We start from the raw sequence: 16,013 nt of genomic DNA, 5'->3' as shown, positions 1-16,013 counted from the left end.
ATCACCATGTAATCGTAATGGACGTTTTAGGATCCCCAGGTATATGGCATCACTTTTATTCGACGGGCAAAGCCACTGAGCTGGACAAACCTAGTGCAAGAGGATGCTGTGCCAATTGGCCTCCACAAAGCAGAACATCGAGCAATGATCGCGAGACATCTTGATTAACATGGTTGGCCACCAACTCTTGTGACAGTCAGTTGGAGCTGCTCCTACGAAGAGAGGTAGAGGTGGTGTGTCCGACTTTGTGGGTGTGTGTGTGTGTGCGTGTGTGTGCGCGCCTCAGTTGTTGTCCTTGTGTCTCTCTGTCTGCATGCAGCAAGCATCACTGCATTCGATGCAGCAATTAGTTCTGGGCACTGTGAAACTTTCGCTCACGCTGCTGTGCCTCCCCCAGCTTCTCCTACGTCATAGGAATGGCTCGCGCATGTGGGAAGCGTGTCGGGATCCAAGAGCCTGTCAACCAAGCTCTGTATTCTCCATACGGAGTAGATGTCCTGGAATTCATGCGTTCCCCAAACCAGGCATCTTCCGGAGTGGCCAATTGGGCTCAGCGCTTGCTCTCTGGTCGCTTCTGTACGGCTAGGAATCGTTCCATGTAACGGAAGGCAAAGGGAACAGAGAAAATCGATGGCCAAGCTTTGGACAACCCTTGTCACATTCGGCCTCGCCGCCCGTGGGGGGTGGTGGACGATATGGATGGCAGGCTTGTGTCAACCTTCGCATCCAAATTCCATGCAATGCCAGCTGATGGCAAGCAATTGGGCTCTAATCTCGAGGAACGTTTGGCCGTCGGTGCAAAATGCTCTTGCCGATCTATTTGGGGGAGCATTGTGAGTAACTCTGGTCGTATTGGACTCGGAGCAGAATTGTGTGGACTCGGTCGAGGTCTGCATGCATGATGGGGACGGCTTGACGAGTTTTTTTCTGGCTCCCGCAGTGGATATTATAAACCCTTCCATGGAAGGTGAGCCTTTTTTTGTCTTCTCTTTGGCTTGTATCGTCCTTCTGGACCAGCCGTTATTTTACTCCGTAGTGGTACCAGACTGTACTGTACAACTGGGTCCGTTCCAATAATGGTAAAGTCGGACCCTGCATGGCAATCCGTGGGCGTAAATGAATCGTGTTCTCTCTGCCACTTCTTGGTGTTTTGCTTTGTCCGCTTTTGCCGTCTTGCCGCCCGGCTACTGCAGTCGGCTTGCCATTCGGAAAGAGTCGACGCCGGACAATCTGTCGCCACAAACCCATTCGGCCGTGCCTGTCGGCGACCTTGAGTTTAGAATGTTCTGTCCTGACAAACCTGATGGCCTGTCTTCAATTGGCTTATCCTTATTCCCGGCTCTTTCGGCATTATTCTGCGGCCTAACTCGCATTTTGAAATCAAAGCGCTCAATCTTCAACTCCGGGCGGTAATCTTCATGCAGGAGCGACGTGCGTGGTATGTTTGACTGTGTTCTCTGACCGACAATATGACAAAAAAGTTCTTTGATCGCGTGGTCACTGTGCGGGCCCCGAGGCATTTCTTGATACCCTGTTCTCCATACCTTCTAAAGCCATTCCATTCTGTCTGTATGGGGTAAAGTGGTCCTAATTCTCCTCAAGCCATTGCCCCGTTGTTCAAAGACCCGTACCCATTGAGGCGCCTCAGCTCTTCGCATCGGGCGCTTCCGAGTTTGATGGATTCAGAACAAATGATGCAAAGAGAGTCTCCAGATATGCAGAGCCTTGTCATCTTCTGTTCAAAGAATTAAAGACTCGTTGTTATATCTTGTTACATTGCCGTAATTTTTTATGTCCATAGGCGCCCAAAACATCAAGATTTGTTCTGGTGTTGTTTAGTGTCCGCAAATCGAGGCAACTTCTTATCTTGAAGATTGCGCCGAACCGCACTCTATGCCTCAGAGTCGTACCAAGTTTAACGTCAGGGTAGCCAAGTGTGTGGGTGTGTGTGTGTGTGTGTTTTTGCATGTTTCCGTCGACGAAGTGTAATATCAAATGGTCGCTAGCCGAGTGCGTGATTGATACAAGACCTCGTAGTAGATTTTGGCCTTCTGTCCTGTTTGGAGCTGAGCTGTGGCTGACTTGGTTTATTGACCAGAAGCTGGCCATTTTTTCCTGTATTTAGCTTTGTGGAGTCGTCCGTTGCATCATGTTCTTCCACTTTATCGCTATCCTAGATGTATTGCGCCAGGTTTGAATTTGAGCCCGCTAGCAGCTTGCTCAAGCCTGGCGGTTGTGATGAATGGAGCCTGGCATGGCAAAACAGCCCATCATCTCGGATACAAGCAATTGGCGTTGTGGTAGGAGATTGTTCAGTAGGACCACTGGTTTCACCCTCGTCAGCGGGAGGTATTGGTGCCGTTTCCATTTTGGAATTCTATCATATCTACTCTCGGCTTCGACAAAGGTCGGCTGTCATGCGACATTGGTCCACATTTTGTCGAATCCGCAGACACAAAACTTGTTTGATCGCCGGGAAACGGTGAATCCGCCTGATAGATGCAAAAACCGAGTCTGCAATATCATCAGAGTCAAAACAAGATATTCGTCAATCCTACCCTAAAGATTGAGTCATGAGAATGGAAGGCTGGAGAAATTATGCCAGGGATATTGAGTTGGAGCGGTTGAATTTGTTCGAATATGTTTCAAGAGAGTCGGAGGAGGCCCTTTTGCTCTGGCCGATGAAGCTTGTGCTGAATTCTGCTCATGTCAAGGCAGCCATTCGCGAAATGATTCAAAGGAGAAGGAGCTATGCAGCATACCCCAGAAGCTCTTGCCAGCTGGAAGGAGTGTTATGCTGCCACCTCCCAACTCCAACTTCCATCACACCGCCTGGAATATAACAGACATCAATCAGTATCACCTTCTACATCTTCAACCACAAGAGCACCACCAGGGAGCGGCATGTAGGTTGTCAAGTTTTATTCGGCTGGCTCCCATATTTTCTCCTGCCTCCATGCTTGTGGCCATTTGCCTCCCACCCTGCAAGTGTGCTGAGAGAATCAGACGCGCTCTTGCCGACAACAATTCACTGTTACCTCCCCTGCGGACGCGGGTGTCAAGCAGCGAAGCCGTCATGGTGAGCTAACTCGCACTGCGCCATCAATTTTACGGAGTAGTATTCAATCGTTTAGGAATTCGTGCTCAGCACGAAGCGACAATACCCTGTGACGGAGCCAAGGGTAGATTTATGCTCAGTTTCACCTTGACTGATACCGAAGAACATGATTCGAACCGTCACCAACTCCTGGACCTGGTTCTCGTTGCGTCCACAGTGGAAGTTGCAGGGAGCAAAGAGCCTGTATTCGGACGACCTGGCTGGACCCAAAACAGGGACTTCAACTCAAGTCCTGTAACTATCTCACAATGGCATGGGTCTCGAGGTTCCACAGTTCGCACTGGCGTTTTCGTTGAAACTTGGTGGCTGATATAGGTGTTTTCGTGTGTGACGCTCTAGCCCAGCGCCATATTGAACACCTCCCATCAATATCACGCACTGCTACGGCAACTTGTTATTAGTGCCTCATGTTCCATGTCGAGGATGTGGAAAATATGGTGCGCGACTCGCCAGGATTTGCTTCAAGTTAATCGACCTGACCTGACAAGCATGCTGATCAGCTTCCCCGTGGACTCTGTGGACCTCAATTGCAATACAATGCAGGACGAGATATCGCAATTTCACCCTACTTACGGAGTACTCAAACGAGGTCCAGCGGACACGTCGCGCCTTTACCATTTGATGAGGCTCCAGTTTCCAGTTTAGCCTGTCCACAAGCAATGGGTGCTCAAGTTAATGGATCTGGCACAAGTTTCCACTCTTCCCTTGCCGTTGCTCCCGCGGCGTGGTCTACTCAACCAAGAAGCGGAAATGCCAAAGAGCGCTAGCAACAGGCATGACATTTTTCAACGATAGCCTAGTCATGTCAGCCACCGAGAATTGTCTGTTCGTTTCCAGTTTCGGTTTCCATGGACAGGCTCCCAAAGGTACAGGTGGTCTCGCCAGTCATTGACGTCTGGTAATTATTACTGTATGGTGCCATCATGGTCACAACCTCAGAGCCGGGTCACAATTGACTCCATACAGCGCTCCGTCTTTATTACATTTCCCCCGCAATAAAAGTCAGTGGTTGAGCAGGCAGTCCGAGCGTTGGCGCCGACGGGCTTTGAAACACTACGGCCGTGCCACACCCGTTTCCAATGAGGACTCAAGGAGAGTAAACATGTTCAGCATTGACAATGGCTCCTCTTTAATCAACAATCATACCGCACGGCAACGGCTTCTGGGAGTTTTAATTGCCGTCGTTTCAATCTATGTTTCATCCAGTTTCACGATACAGCCTTACGGGATTGAGTTTGAATTTTCCTTCTCAATACTTTTCCCCGGTTCGCCCTTTGTTTCCCGTCGCGATAAAAATTCTCTAGAATAAGTGGCCCCGATTCACAATTGGACTGGCGACAAACCACCAGACTCCAAATAGGAAAATTTTCACACCATCCTAGTTGCTACTCGTCTCTGTTTCACGGCTCCCACTGAAAACAATTGGGGCGATAAAAAGTAAGCGTTTATTCCCATCCCTTTGCAACTTACACGCCCCCCGAAAAGAGAAGGACAGCGAGTAAGTCAAGACGGCTGAGCCGGTTGCGGTCGTCGGTCACAATAGTCACCGACAAAAGGCGAGAACCGCACATCCCGCAGCTTCGCCGAGATTGTGGTCAGTTTTTTGCACCCAATTTTTGTTCTGGAGCCACCTGTTTGCCCTACCGGACTTTTTTTGTGGCCTGTGTTGTTTTAATTGCCGCTGGAAGGACCGGAGATTTCACTGGCTCTTTGGAGTGCGGTCGCGATAAGAGGACAGTTCCTGTGAAGACGTCATACCGGACCTTGCAGCCGCTCGATCCGACTTGCCGGCCAAAAGTCTGGCACCAAGCTGAATACGGCAAGTTGATGATAATATCGACCAAATCACGTTGTCTCTCCCTTGCATAAAAATCTTAGACGTGAAGTTTCCATGGGCTCCGATTCCGGTGGGCAACTCACGGTCAAGCTTGCCGTGCCAACAGCAAGCAGGGATGCAACTGTTGATTTCCATTGTGCATGCTGACAGGTGTCCGATTGTGTCTCTTTATCGTGTGTTTAGTTTTGCCTCATGTTCTGCTAAAAGGTGCGGCCATATCAACCCACATGGCCATCCATTGCCCACATGTAGCTTTCAACAATGAAATACGTTGGCTACGAAATAGTAGCTAACATGGTGCAAACAGCGCAGAGGAATTCTCCATTCATTGCAAGAACAATAACAGTACCTATCGTAAACGGAGTCGAAGTAACCAGGACAAAATTCTATCACATCGGACAGGTCGTGCTGACGAGTTGGCCCAATGGAAGTATAGGGTAAGTCAGTATTACATCCAATGAAATATCCACCGAATTGCATGCTCATCAGCACATATTAGACCCAGTGTGGCTCATGAATGTGAGTTAGTGTACATTATGCAGTATTTGTGATTCGTTTTCGGTGCATATCTTTGTAGATGGACATAGTCGGCGAGGGTAGCTTCACAGACTGGATTATCTACGACTTTCTTATACACACTGGAGCACGGAAATCAGCCATAAACTAACCGTATCATAGAATTCCAAGCACACGAATGGTCAACCGAATAACCCCATCGTAAATCCAGATCATGTTATTCTTCACACGGCACAAATATCATACAGCACATCTCAAGCATACTACGAGTAGACACACACCAAGCACAAAGTAGTTAAACTAGAAAAAAAAACAAGTAATTACTACCATGGTCCATGACACAAGTCATCACCATCCCAACTAACTAATACATCAGTTACCACCCAAGAACCCGCAGTCCCAACTGCGAAGACGCCGCACTCCAAGTATGCAGTTTTCCCCCCGACCATCAACATATCTGGGTATCAATATCTCGCGACACACAACACTTTTGATTCATTCTTTTACACCTAACGCCCACCGCTGGGATCGGGAAACGAAAACCCAGCAGGGAAATTCGGCATCCCGTTGGGCAAAGTCCCGATTCCGAAGGGAAACGAAGGAGCCATGCCCTGGCCAGTGTTTCCTTGATCGCGGCCGCGAGGAGGAGGCCCATCGCTGTCGTCTCGACCACGACGACCGCTTCTGGGCTCGTCCTCACGGTTCCTGGTGGACTTGGGTCCGTTGCTGCCGCCCTTGTCGGTCTGCATACGGCGGCTGATGGCCTTGGATGAGACACCGGCGCCGATTTCGATGTCGGGCTCTTCGACGGAGAGGCCCGACTCGATGGGACGGCCGCCGCTGCCGCCGTAAGGGGCAGTGAGGATCCATTTGCGATCAGCTTCGGTGAGCTTGTGGATGGGGATGATGCTGATGCCCGTGGCGTAGTCGCTGCAGTCGCGGGGGCCAAAGCCAACACCCCAACGAGTCTGGGGAGCAATAGTTAGTACGATGAAGTTTGAGCTGGAATGGCCTGCGGGTGCCATCATGTGATGACATGTGACTTACTCGGAGGGGAAGCTCGCTGGTGCGGGCATCTTCCATGTTTTCTTTGGCATTGACGGCATCCTTGCGGGTGAGCATCTTGACGAATGCATGGCGTTTGTCCTTGTTGACGATGCAAGTCTGAACGGTGCCGAAGCGAGTAAATACTCGTCGGAGCTCAGGTTCGGAGCATCTACGTGCATTGCATTAGAATATGGCAATGGAATTTATAGCACAAAACTGGCAGAGACTTGGGCTGGTGGGATGAATACTCACGTTACGCCGCCAACGAAGAGGGTTCGGCTGAACACTCTGATACTGCCAGAGGGAACACTGGGATCATAATCGACCCATCTTTCCACATGAGGGAAGCTATCAGGCGGAGTAGAACTTCGACCACGGCGACCTGGAGGACTACGCTGACGATAATCGCTTCCTCCACGACCGTTGCGATCACGGTCATCATGACGACCATTAAGGGGAGAGTTACGTCCGTGGCCACCTCTATCCCGCCCACCACGAGGAGAATCACGAGAACCCCAACCGCGATCGGGAGACCTAGATCTGGATCGACCACGGTATCTCGGGGATCTGATACCGTCCTGGTACCCTCTATCACGGCCGTCACCAGACACGGGCATGGGACCACCCCACGGCTGTTGACCGCTGGTGGAAAACGTTCCTTGTGCTGCCGGAACAGGAGGCTGGAAGCCCGTATGGGGAGCAGGAGCACTGTTGGCGGCAGGATTATTGTTCGTCATGCTCTGGATCAGAGAAGGAATTTTATCAAATGGAACACCTTGGTCAGCGAGAGCCTTGATCAACATAATCTGTTGTTGCACAGACGGGTCTAATGATCCACCGGCGCCAGGTGCAGCTGGGTTTGCAGCGGCATAAGGGTTGGGGAGATTACTCGCGTTGTTAGGCAACGCTGGGGCTTGGCCAGACAATTGTGGGAGCGAGAATGGCAGCGACGGCACGGCTACAGGCTGTGATGTCGGAGGATATGACGGCTGCGCTTGGTGGTGTGGGTGCGGCATTGTAGTTGATGAGACCGGCTGGGGAAGTGTAGAGGGTGGCATGTTATACTGTGCTGCTGGTGCCGGCAGGCCAGAGTTGTGGCTGCCGCCGCCAGGAGTTGAAGTTTGCCTGGCCATGTTTGCGAGGGCTTCTAGAATAGATGAGCTATTCGGAGCTGGTGCTGCCGCGGGGGGAGCTTGAGACTGCAAGGCAGCCAGGGCGGAAGCGGGTGGGCTTCCTGGAGGAGTTGTTGAAGTTTCTGCGAGGAACATGTGTGGTTAGAACTGGGTTCTCATATAGCCGTAGTCACTCCTTCAATTTGGCCTCGTGAGGCTGAGTTTGCGGCTACGCAAGACGACGGAGATTACATCACCCAACGATAAGAGTTGAGGATATTCAAGGGTAAGACATACTTGATGGGGGTGTGGTCAACTTCTCTTTGAACGACTCTATCATCTGCGTGGGGAAGGTCTGTCCCTTCTCCCAGATGTCCAAGAGCTTCTTAATTTTCTCCTACAAGGTGAGAGAGTACGGTAAGTTACTGGCCAGTTTATGAGGTTTTGAACGGAGAATATGCTGGGTTGAGGGCTCAGGTGAATGTGACTGTGGGATTGTGAAGCAAATAGTGCAAGTCACTTTATAAGCATTGGGTGTTTTTTCTTGCCAAAACACAAGTAATATCACAACCCAAACGGCCATTGCGGTGGCTCATAAACAGATACTCGAAGGGTGAATGTTGGGTGTTCGTTCTTCAATGTCCTGTTTGCAAGACTCTGTTTGCGGGACTCAAAAATATTGCGTACCTTTTGTTCTTCCGGGGCGGTTTGGAGAATATCATTCATTAGCACGGGCATAAGTTCCGTCACTCGATGTACGCCGGCGGCATATGTACCATCTGGTGCAGAGCTGTTTACTGGTTGTCCTTGAGCTTTTGCTTGCTCGAGCCATTTTCGGGTTACAGAATCTACTACGTAGAGAACCCCCAACTTGTGTGTCCCAGGTGCCTTTTTGAAGTGTGTGTAGATCTTCTGAATGAGTACGGATTCAGACTGCGTTGCTTCGTGGTTAGTATGTCATGAGGGGAAGACCAGTACGGTGACGAGCTAGACGGGATAGCTCAAGATGGATGGAATGGTTATTACCTGAATATTGGAAACGCACAGCGATGTTAAACTAGTGATACGGGATCCAGAGACACCGGGTGGTTTCAAATTTAGCATGGCCTGAAGGCCAGCCTCCAAGTCTGTTACTGCAGATGCCATGGTATGTTTTGCACGTTTCGTAATGCAGAGTCGTGTGCGAACCACGTTCTCGCTTGAGGCGGAATGCGAAAAAGTCAAAGGCAGTGAGTGATGCGGTCTCAGGAGCCGCCACTGGGAAGCGAAAAGACGCCTGTTTATCCCCGTTTTTGTGTGTCTAGACTTTTTGTATCGCGGAATGAAATGACGAGCAGAAATATACGACGAGCCCCAATTTCTATCGGACGTTTTGACGTCTAGCTGCTTCTCTTCTTCGTTCACAGCAAAATTTGAGAGGGCCAATACCAACGTAACGATGAGTTTTACAAGGCTCGAGATACTGTACGACCAAGCGGAAACGCGTCGTGTGTACGTGGTGGAAATGATTTAGAAAGAGTGTACGCGAGGATGTCCTTATAGTAGAAGCAAGGATGGCGCGCCACGAGTTATCAAAATCGTCTTCTACTGCGATGACAAGAATGCGCGACGTAGTCACAGATGGCTAGTCAGTACGGTAGAGGGACTTTTTCTTGTTTAGTACGACAATCAAGTCGGATGGTGGCAAAGTCAGCAGATGATGTATGAAACAACCAAAACAACGCTGTCAGAGACTGGAAAAAGCGAATATGTCGTCGAGAATGAAGTTCCCTTGATTATGTCGAGTCGCGGGTGACGTTTTCCGAGTTGTGATGATGGAATCTGCGGATTGAGAAATGGAAGGAGATGTTGATGAAGGGAAAAATTCAGCACAGGTGCGAAAGGAGTCATGGGGGCAGGGAGGAGCATTTCAGGTGGCAGGAAGGGGCCAGTCAGGTGCGAAGAAAAACGTGACTTGTTTGGCCAATGCGTTGTTGGGTGTCTGGCTGGTGGGGAACGCAAAGCCAAGTGTGTCAAGTTTGATTGGTGACTTCAGGAGGTGACGGGAGTACGTACCTACGTACCTTCCAAGCTCAGTGTTTCAAGGTTCAGCTGAAGGTTTGTGTGAAGTGTGCAAAGGGTCAGGCAACAAACCATTATTCAGCTTGATGAACATAACAAGGAGCGGCGTCAAAAAAATACAGTTCAAACCAAGAACCTGGCCGATTTAGACCTACCAAGGTTTTAAAGCATGTTTTGCTTGTGTGCCTAAGCTTGGAGGACTGAAGTAGATTAGTAGAGAAGATATTCGAGAGCAGTTGAGTCCTCACTCACAACGGCGAGCAGAACATCGTTCCTCTCAACATGGGTTAGACTAAAATTAAAGCTGCATCTCTTGAAGAGTTTTTTGGACAAGCTATGTCGTCATAATTGCCATTGCAAGGTATTATGTTTATCACGTTAAATGGCGTATTCGTTCTTGGGAAACCCATTGGCCCTTGCTTTTGCCATGCTTCAGCCATAAAAAGTGAAGCTCTTGCGAAAGCTTGTTTCCGGGAAAGGCGCATACCACACGCAAATTTACCAAGGAAAGTAAATCTATTGAATTGGTGGTCTCTTCAATAGAGGCTTTCGACACGATTAGCACCTTGTAGCTCAAAATCTTGCCGTCTGGTATTGCCAACCACTCCGACAGTAAGTCTACACTGTAAAATGTTATTTCCCTTCTGTGTGTATAATTTTTCAACAACACGCATTATAAACTGAGCGCACGATAGCCAATGTGGTATACTATAAACTAATAACAAAGCTCACAAGATCTACTACTGAACATATTTGTGCAGAATTAGAACTTTGGTGAACAAGAAGACTCAGAGACCGAACGTGAAGAATTTGAAGCACGGTGACTTGAGGGCTGTTCTGTGCATGTGGTGGAACTGGCGTGCGACAGGCCTTGGTCAGTCTGGTCTGGTGTGTTTTGGCCACCGAGAGCGCTGTATTCGTCCACATATCGCTCTGTGCACAGCATGACGCTGTCCATGTCTGGTTCAGTCTGGCTCAATGCACATGTGCTCTTGTGGCCCGATCAAAGGACAAGCAAGGGCCGGCCAGATCACCAACACGGCCAACATTCTTGACGTGGCGCAAACTTTCTTGTTCTAAGCATTTTACTTTTCTTGCTCGAGCGAGTTTGTTTCGTCCAATGCAAGTTTTGCCTTCCATTCTAGGCTTATTTTGCGTGAACAACATAAATACTGGTGAAGGTGAACATTAGAGCCCCTCGTCAACCCTCCGGGTTTCAATGTTGCATGTCGGTCAATGAGGCCAACGCCTGCAAAGGTTTGAGACCGACGAGCTCCTATCCCTAATCCTACAACACGTCTTTGTGCAAGTCGGGAGTAATGCTGGACATGTGAGCATGTTCCGGTGATTATCGACATCAGCGAACTAATATTTGCTCATTATCCGCGATGCTCATCCGGCTGGGCTCGCCAATCTCAATGTTGCCGGAGCAAATCCGGGCCATTACGGAAGCCCGTAGTGACGGCATGCCAGCAAGTTGAGTCTGGTGCTAATGGCCCGGCTCAGCTGGCTTTCCCGAGGCATATGTCAGTTGCTGTGGGTCGAGAGACATTGAACCTGGACGGAGATCGTGGATGACAGGTGATGCGGGAGAGATGCAGAGCAGTCGAAGTGTTGCAAACTGTTACGAAAATGGCACTGAGAGGATGCGCGTAATTGGCCTCTGGTCAAGGAGCAGTATGACCTGGAGCCCACTGTGAGGATTGCCCGATGAGGTCAAATGGTCTGTTAGCAGCAGACACTACAGGACGTGCACTTCTTCGGAGTGATGATTGCAAGGAGACAGACGGCACGTTGCAGCCGCTCACCCGTTTCCCGACGTGCATATCAACTAGACCGGACATGTCAAGTTTGCTGGGAGACTGCGTTATTAGCCGCGGCTGTAGCAAGTACAGTGGTAGTGAAAAGTTGTGTGTTTCAACCACATTATATCTCTACAGTGAGCGAAAGCACTCTAGTGTTTCCGAAAGTCGAAGCAGGTCGGAGTTCAATTGATGACAGTTGCAGAAACATCCAGTAAATGTCAATTGCGGCACATCTGGCACACATAGAACAAATCAGAGCAGTATTTTGGGGTTCGTGCATGTGGGTGGGCTTTGTTACAGAGGTGCCGGGGGAATTGCGGTGATAATTGCGCCATTATCGCCGGGTATTTTTCTGTTGCCGACAGACCAGAATTTTTTCGTCCCGAGATGTCAAATTAGTGTGACGTATTCAAGGTGTGTAATGGTGTTGCACTCTGTTGTGTGGATGGCCTGCGCGACGATGTGTATGACGACTTGGGTAGAAGAAATTGTCGCAGACGGAGGCGATATTTGATTTCAGATCCAAGTTCCTTGCAGAATTGTACTGTAATGTATATGTAACCTCAATGTTTCTTTCTTGTTTTCTGTATTTCAGAGTTCAATTTCCGAGGCGCTACATCACTTGAGGTACTTTCTGCAGCACGCGCCCGTAGAGAGATAAGGCTGGTGGGCCCGATGGCGCCGGAAACACGGAGCTGTTGGGGCGGGTGCAAAGAAAGGGACATCTGGACATCAATTGATGGACGGAGCAGTCTGGTCTGGTGAGACATTCAATGTGACTGGATCGCACTGTAATTCACTGCAAACTCGACGAGCAAGTGCTGGCTGACGCAGAGACAGGAAATTTGGGGCATCAATCGCCAACGCGGGGGTCATCAGCAACTCAGGAGTTAAGTGGTGCCTGGCATCTTCACTTGTAAAAGTTCCGGGTGAATGTTCAATGTTGAGTGCCCATGTCTGGTCCACGTCTGGTCAAGGTCACTTCTGGCCGAAAAATCAAGGTGAGGTCATGCAACTTCCGCCGAGCCTTCCAGGTGACGGCGCCGTATGCAGGCCCCTGCCCCATGCTCCTTCTAGTGGCAAGGCTAATCACTTTGAGCAATCAATGTTCACGACCAGACCCATGCATGCCGTCAAGCCTGGTGCCAATCTGGTGCCAGTCTCGCACTCCTGCAGCCAAGCAGAGGACCCACGCTCTCCGAGGTTCCAGGGATCGCCGGCCCATGCTCATAATTTTTTTTTTTTCGCTTGCGACCACGTCGCCGGTGTGCACTGAAGGAAGCAGGATGAGACTGACTTTGCCTGAGCTTGCAACCAAACAATCCATCCAGTCCACAACCTACCAGACGCCAGGCACGCAAGCCTTCCACCATTCTTAGACTGTAGACCCATACCCATAATACTTATCCTTTCGCTCCTCCTTCTCTTTTCTTACTTCTTTCCTTCCTTCTATTCCTTACCCACCTCCATATCCCACAGTCGTCATACAATGGCCTCCGTTACCCGCGTCAGCAACTCTGCCCTTCGGGCCTCGCTCAAGTCACAAGCCTTCAATGGCCGGACCGTAGCTTTCAATGCTGCTCGCTATTACTCTGCCAAGACCCAGGTATGTTTCTGCTGCGAACTCTACCCCTTGGGTGCCTTTGATTTTATATCGGAATACATCACTAACACTGCTCAACCCCTAGACACTCAAGGAGCGCTTCGCTGAGCTCCTCCCCGAGAAGGTTGAACAGATCAAGGCCCTCCGAAAGTAAGCGCCGAACTTGCCGGCTATTGTGCCGGACCCCCTAAACAATTCCGGCATTCACACAATACCCGAACGAGAATCATAATACATACCGTAATATGCGATTGGTGTTTGCTAACACGCGATTCTACTAGGGAGCACGGTTCCAAGGTCGTCGACAAGGTCACTCTTGATCAGGTCTATGGCGGTGCCCGTGGCATCAAGGCCCTCGTCTGGGAGGGCTCCGTCCTCGACTCTGAGGAGGGCATTCGATTCCGTGGCAAGACCATCCCCGAGTGCCAGGAGCTTCTCCCCAAGGCCCCTGGTGGCAAGGAGCCTCTTCCCGAAGGTGAGTCTCTACTGCTGCTATTTGCCGGCAGCAAGATTGCTCAATTCAGTTTCGAGCGCTGATGCTGACCATGTACACTTAGGTCTCTTCTGGCTTCTCCTGACCGGCGAGGTTCCCACCGAGCAGCAGGTTCGCGACCTGTCTGCTGAATGGGCTGCTCGTTCCGACATCCCCAAGTTCGTCGAGGAGTTGATCGACCACTGCCCTACCGACCTTCACCCCATGGCTCAGTTCTCCCTGGCCGTCACTGCTCTCGAGCACACCTCTTCCTTCGCCAAGGCCTACGCTAAGGGTGTCAACAAGAAGGAGTACTGGGGTTATACCTTTGAGGACTCCATGGACCTCATTGCTAAGCTGCCCAACATTGCTTCCCGCATCTACCAGAACGTCTTCAAGGGCGGCAAGGTTGCCCCCATCCAGAAGGACAAGGATTACTCCTTCAACTTTGCCAACCAGCTGGGCTTTGGCAACAACACCGACTTTGTCGAGCTGCTCCGTCTCTACCTGACCATCCACACTGACCACGAGGGTGGCAACGTCTCTGCCCACACCACTCACCTGGTCGGCTCTGCCCTCAGCTCTCCTTTCCTCTCCTTGGCCGCTGGTCTCAACGGTCTTGCCGGTCCCCTGCACGGCCTCGCCAACCAGGAGGTCCTGCTCTGGCTCACTGAGATGAAGAAGGTTGTTGGTGACGATCTTTCCGACAAGAACATCACCGACTACCTGTGGTCCACCCTCAACTCTGGCCGAGTTGTTCCTGGTTACGGCCACGCCGTTCTTCGCAAGACTGACCCCCGATACATGGCTCAGCGCGAGTTTGGTCTTGGTACGTTTGCGACTTGATGTGTGATTCTACTCGGTATATCCGCTAACCTCTTCTACAGCCAAGATGCCCGAGGACCCCATGTTCAAGCTCGTCAGCCAGGTTTACAAGATTGCCCCCGGTGTCCTGACTGAGCACGGCAAGACCAAGAACCCTTACCCCAACGTCGATGCCCACTCCGGTGTCCTGCTTCAGCACTACGGCTTGACCGAGGCCAGCTACTACACCGTCCTCTTCGGTGTTTCTCGTGCCATTGGTGTCCTTCCTCAGCTGATCATCGACCGAGCTGTTGGTGCTCCCATTGAGCGCCCCAAGTCCTTCTCCACCGACAAATGGGTTGAGATTGTCAAGAAGCTGTAAATGCATTTACAGTAATACGGAGGGAGACGAGGCTTAGCGAGATTCACATTGAGGAAGAAAACAGCCAAGACGAGGCTTGAAAATGAGGGGGAAGATGCTATGGTTTCAGTTGGAGCTATGCGATTTGTGTGATTTGACCATGGCGCGCGGCTGCGCGTGTGGCAGGGAAAAGTTGGGTTGATAGACGGGCTGAGGGCTTTTAGCAGATACCAAAACCTACTGGCGCTAGACTATTGTACACTATGCTTGGGACAGTTTCTAGAAATAATGAGATTGAGATCATATTGGTCATAAACGCAATGAAGAGCAGTCGATGTGAAATTCTGCCTGTGCTGTCCGAAGCCGGAGTGCCAATGGGTGGACGAATCCCCCCTTGCTTGTTTTATGCGATGCCACAGACAAAGAACTACCAATTGACCCCTAGAGCTGAGATGGAGCTAGCCAAGGACGAATTGAGCTGCACGGAGCTGCGGCTGCTCAGAGACGCTGTTTAGCGAAGCTGCCAGCGTTCCGTGCATTGGTGGAATTATTTGTTGGTGACAAGTTGTATCACGGACGGCAAGGCTGAAGACAAGTTCGTGGATCTACATGCATTGGCTCATCTCGAATTGAAGCCATGACAGGTCGTGCTGCTGGGACACGGCTGTGAAGAGCTTCACGCAGCTCTATTATGGCTATTAAGAGTATTCACACAGTGGACTGCATTGCCACCATCAATGCCTGTAGAACTGACATCACACCACCCAACAGACATGTCGCGTACATTTCCGACCAAGACAGGTCTGCGCACAGATGCATACAACGCAATGGATCAGGATCAGGGGCAGCACAGATTTCATTGCATGCTCACAATCTGCGCCATGCGCCATAATGGACCCTGAAAAGTCGCAGCACTCTTTGGATGTTGGCTGCGAGCACTTTTCCTCAACAATCGAGTGGTTGAGGAGCACGGGTTGGATTTTGGGGCGCCATCAAAACGGCACTTGGATGTTCGTTGGCGCAGGCAGGTAAGGCAGGGTCCACTTAGGACTCAACTTGTCAACCTTGAAGTCTGGGTGTGTCCAGCGTACCAGACTCCTTGCTCCATATTGTGGCGCGGGGAGTATGGTGAACAGACCTGGGAGATGAGTTCTGGATGGTATGGCTGGCATTATGTGCGATGGTAGCGGTGACGGTGATAATATGGTAGTTGATTGGAATAGTGTATACAGTGCAAGTGAGGTTTATTGTCCTACTACGCAGGTATATAGAGGCCT

The 16,013-nt window shown here is 50.5% G+C and overlaps 4 protein-coding genes across 4 annotated transcripts; 2 read left to right on the top strand and 2 right to left on the bottom strand.

Annotated features, from left to right (window-relative positions):
- Positions 1 to 1,116: 1,116 nt before the first annotated feature.
- On the top strand, positions 1,117 to 1,413 carry VFPPC_16682 (hypothetical protein; the record flags this gene model as incomplete). The annotated part of the gene is made up of 1 exon (XM_018294435.1): positions 1,117 to 1,413. The coding sequence occupies one exon, from the start codon at positions 1,117 to 1,119 to the stop codon at positions 1,411 to 1,413; it is 297 nt and encodes a 98-aa protein (XP_018138762.1).
- Positions 1,414 to 5,980: 4,567 nt separating this feature from the next.
- VFPPC_13184 (RNA binding protein Nrd1) lies at positions 5,981 to 8,776 on the bottom strand (the record flags this gene model as incomplete). The annotated part of the gene is made up of 6 exons (XM_018290961.1): positions 5,981 to 6,439; positions 6,519 to 6,687; positions 6,771 to 7,773; positions 7,928 to 8,027; positions 8,318 to 8,563; positions 8,657 to 8,776. The coding sequence occupies 6 exons, from the start codon at positions 8,774 to 8,776 to the stop codon at positions 5,981 to 5,983; spliced, it is 2,097 nt and encodes a 698-aa protein (XP_018138761.1).
- A 2,582-nt stretch (positions 8,777 to 11,358) lies between these two features.
- VFPPC_16681 (hypothetical protein) lies at positions 11,359 to 11,535 on the bottom strand (the record flags this gene model as incomplete). Its single annotated transcript, XM_018294434.1, has 1 exon — positions 11,359 to 11,535. The coding sequence occupies one exon, from the start codon at positions 11,533 to 11,535 to the stop codon at positions 11,359 to 11,361; it is 177 nt and encodes a 58-aa protein (XP_018138760.1).
- A 1,450-nt stretch (positions 11,536 to 12,985) lies between these two features.
- On the top strand, positions 12,986 to 14,757 carry VFPPC_16680 (citrate synthase, mitochondrial precursor; the record flags this gene model as incomplete). Its single annotated transcript, XM_018294433.1, has 5 exons — positions 12,986 to 13,102; positions 13,185 to 13,249; positions 13,381 to 13,574; positions 13,657 to 14,400; positions 14,459 to 14,757. 5 exons carry the CDS (start codon positions 12,986 to 12,988, stop codon positions 14,755 to 14,757), a joined length of 1,419 nt encoding a protein of 472 aa, XP_018138759.1.
- Positions 14,758 to 16,013: the final 1,256 nt, after the last annotated feature.

This window comes from Pochonia chlamydosporia, chromosome 1 (genome assembly GCF_001653235.2).
Source record: "Pochonia chlamydosporia 170 chromosome 1, whole genome shotgun sequence".
Taxonomy (NCBI): Eukaryota; Fungi; Ascomycota; class Sordariomycetes; order Hypocreales; family Clavicipitaceae; genus Pochonia; species Pochonia chlamydosporia.
This window is presented reverse-complemented; position numbering and strand designations above follow the sequence as displayed.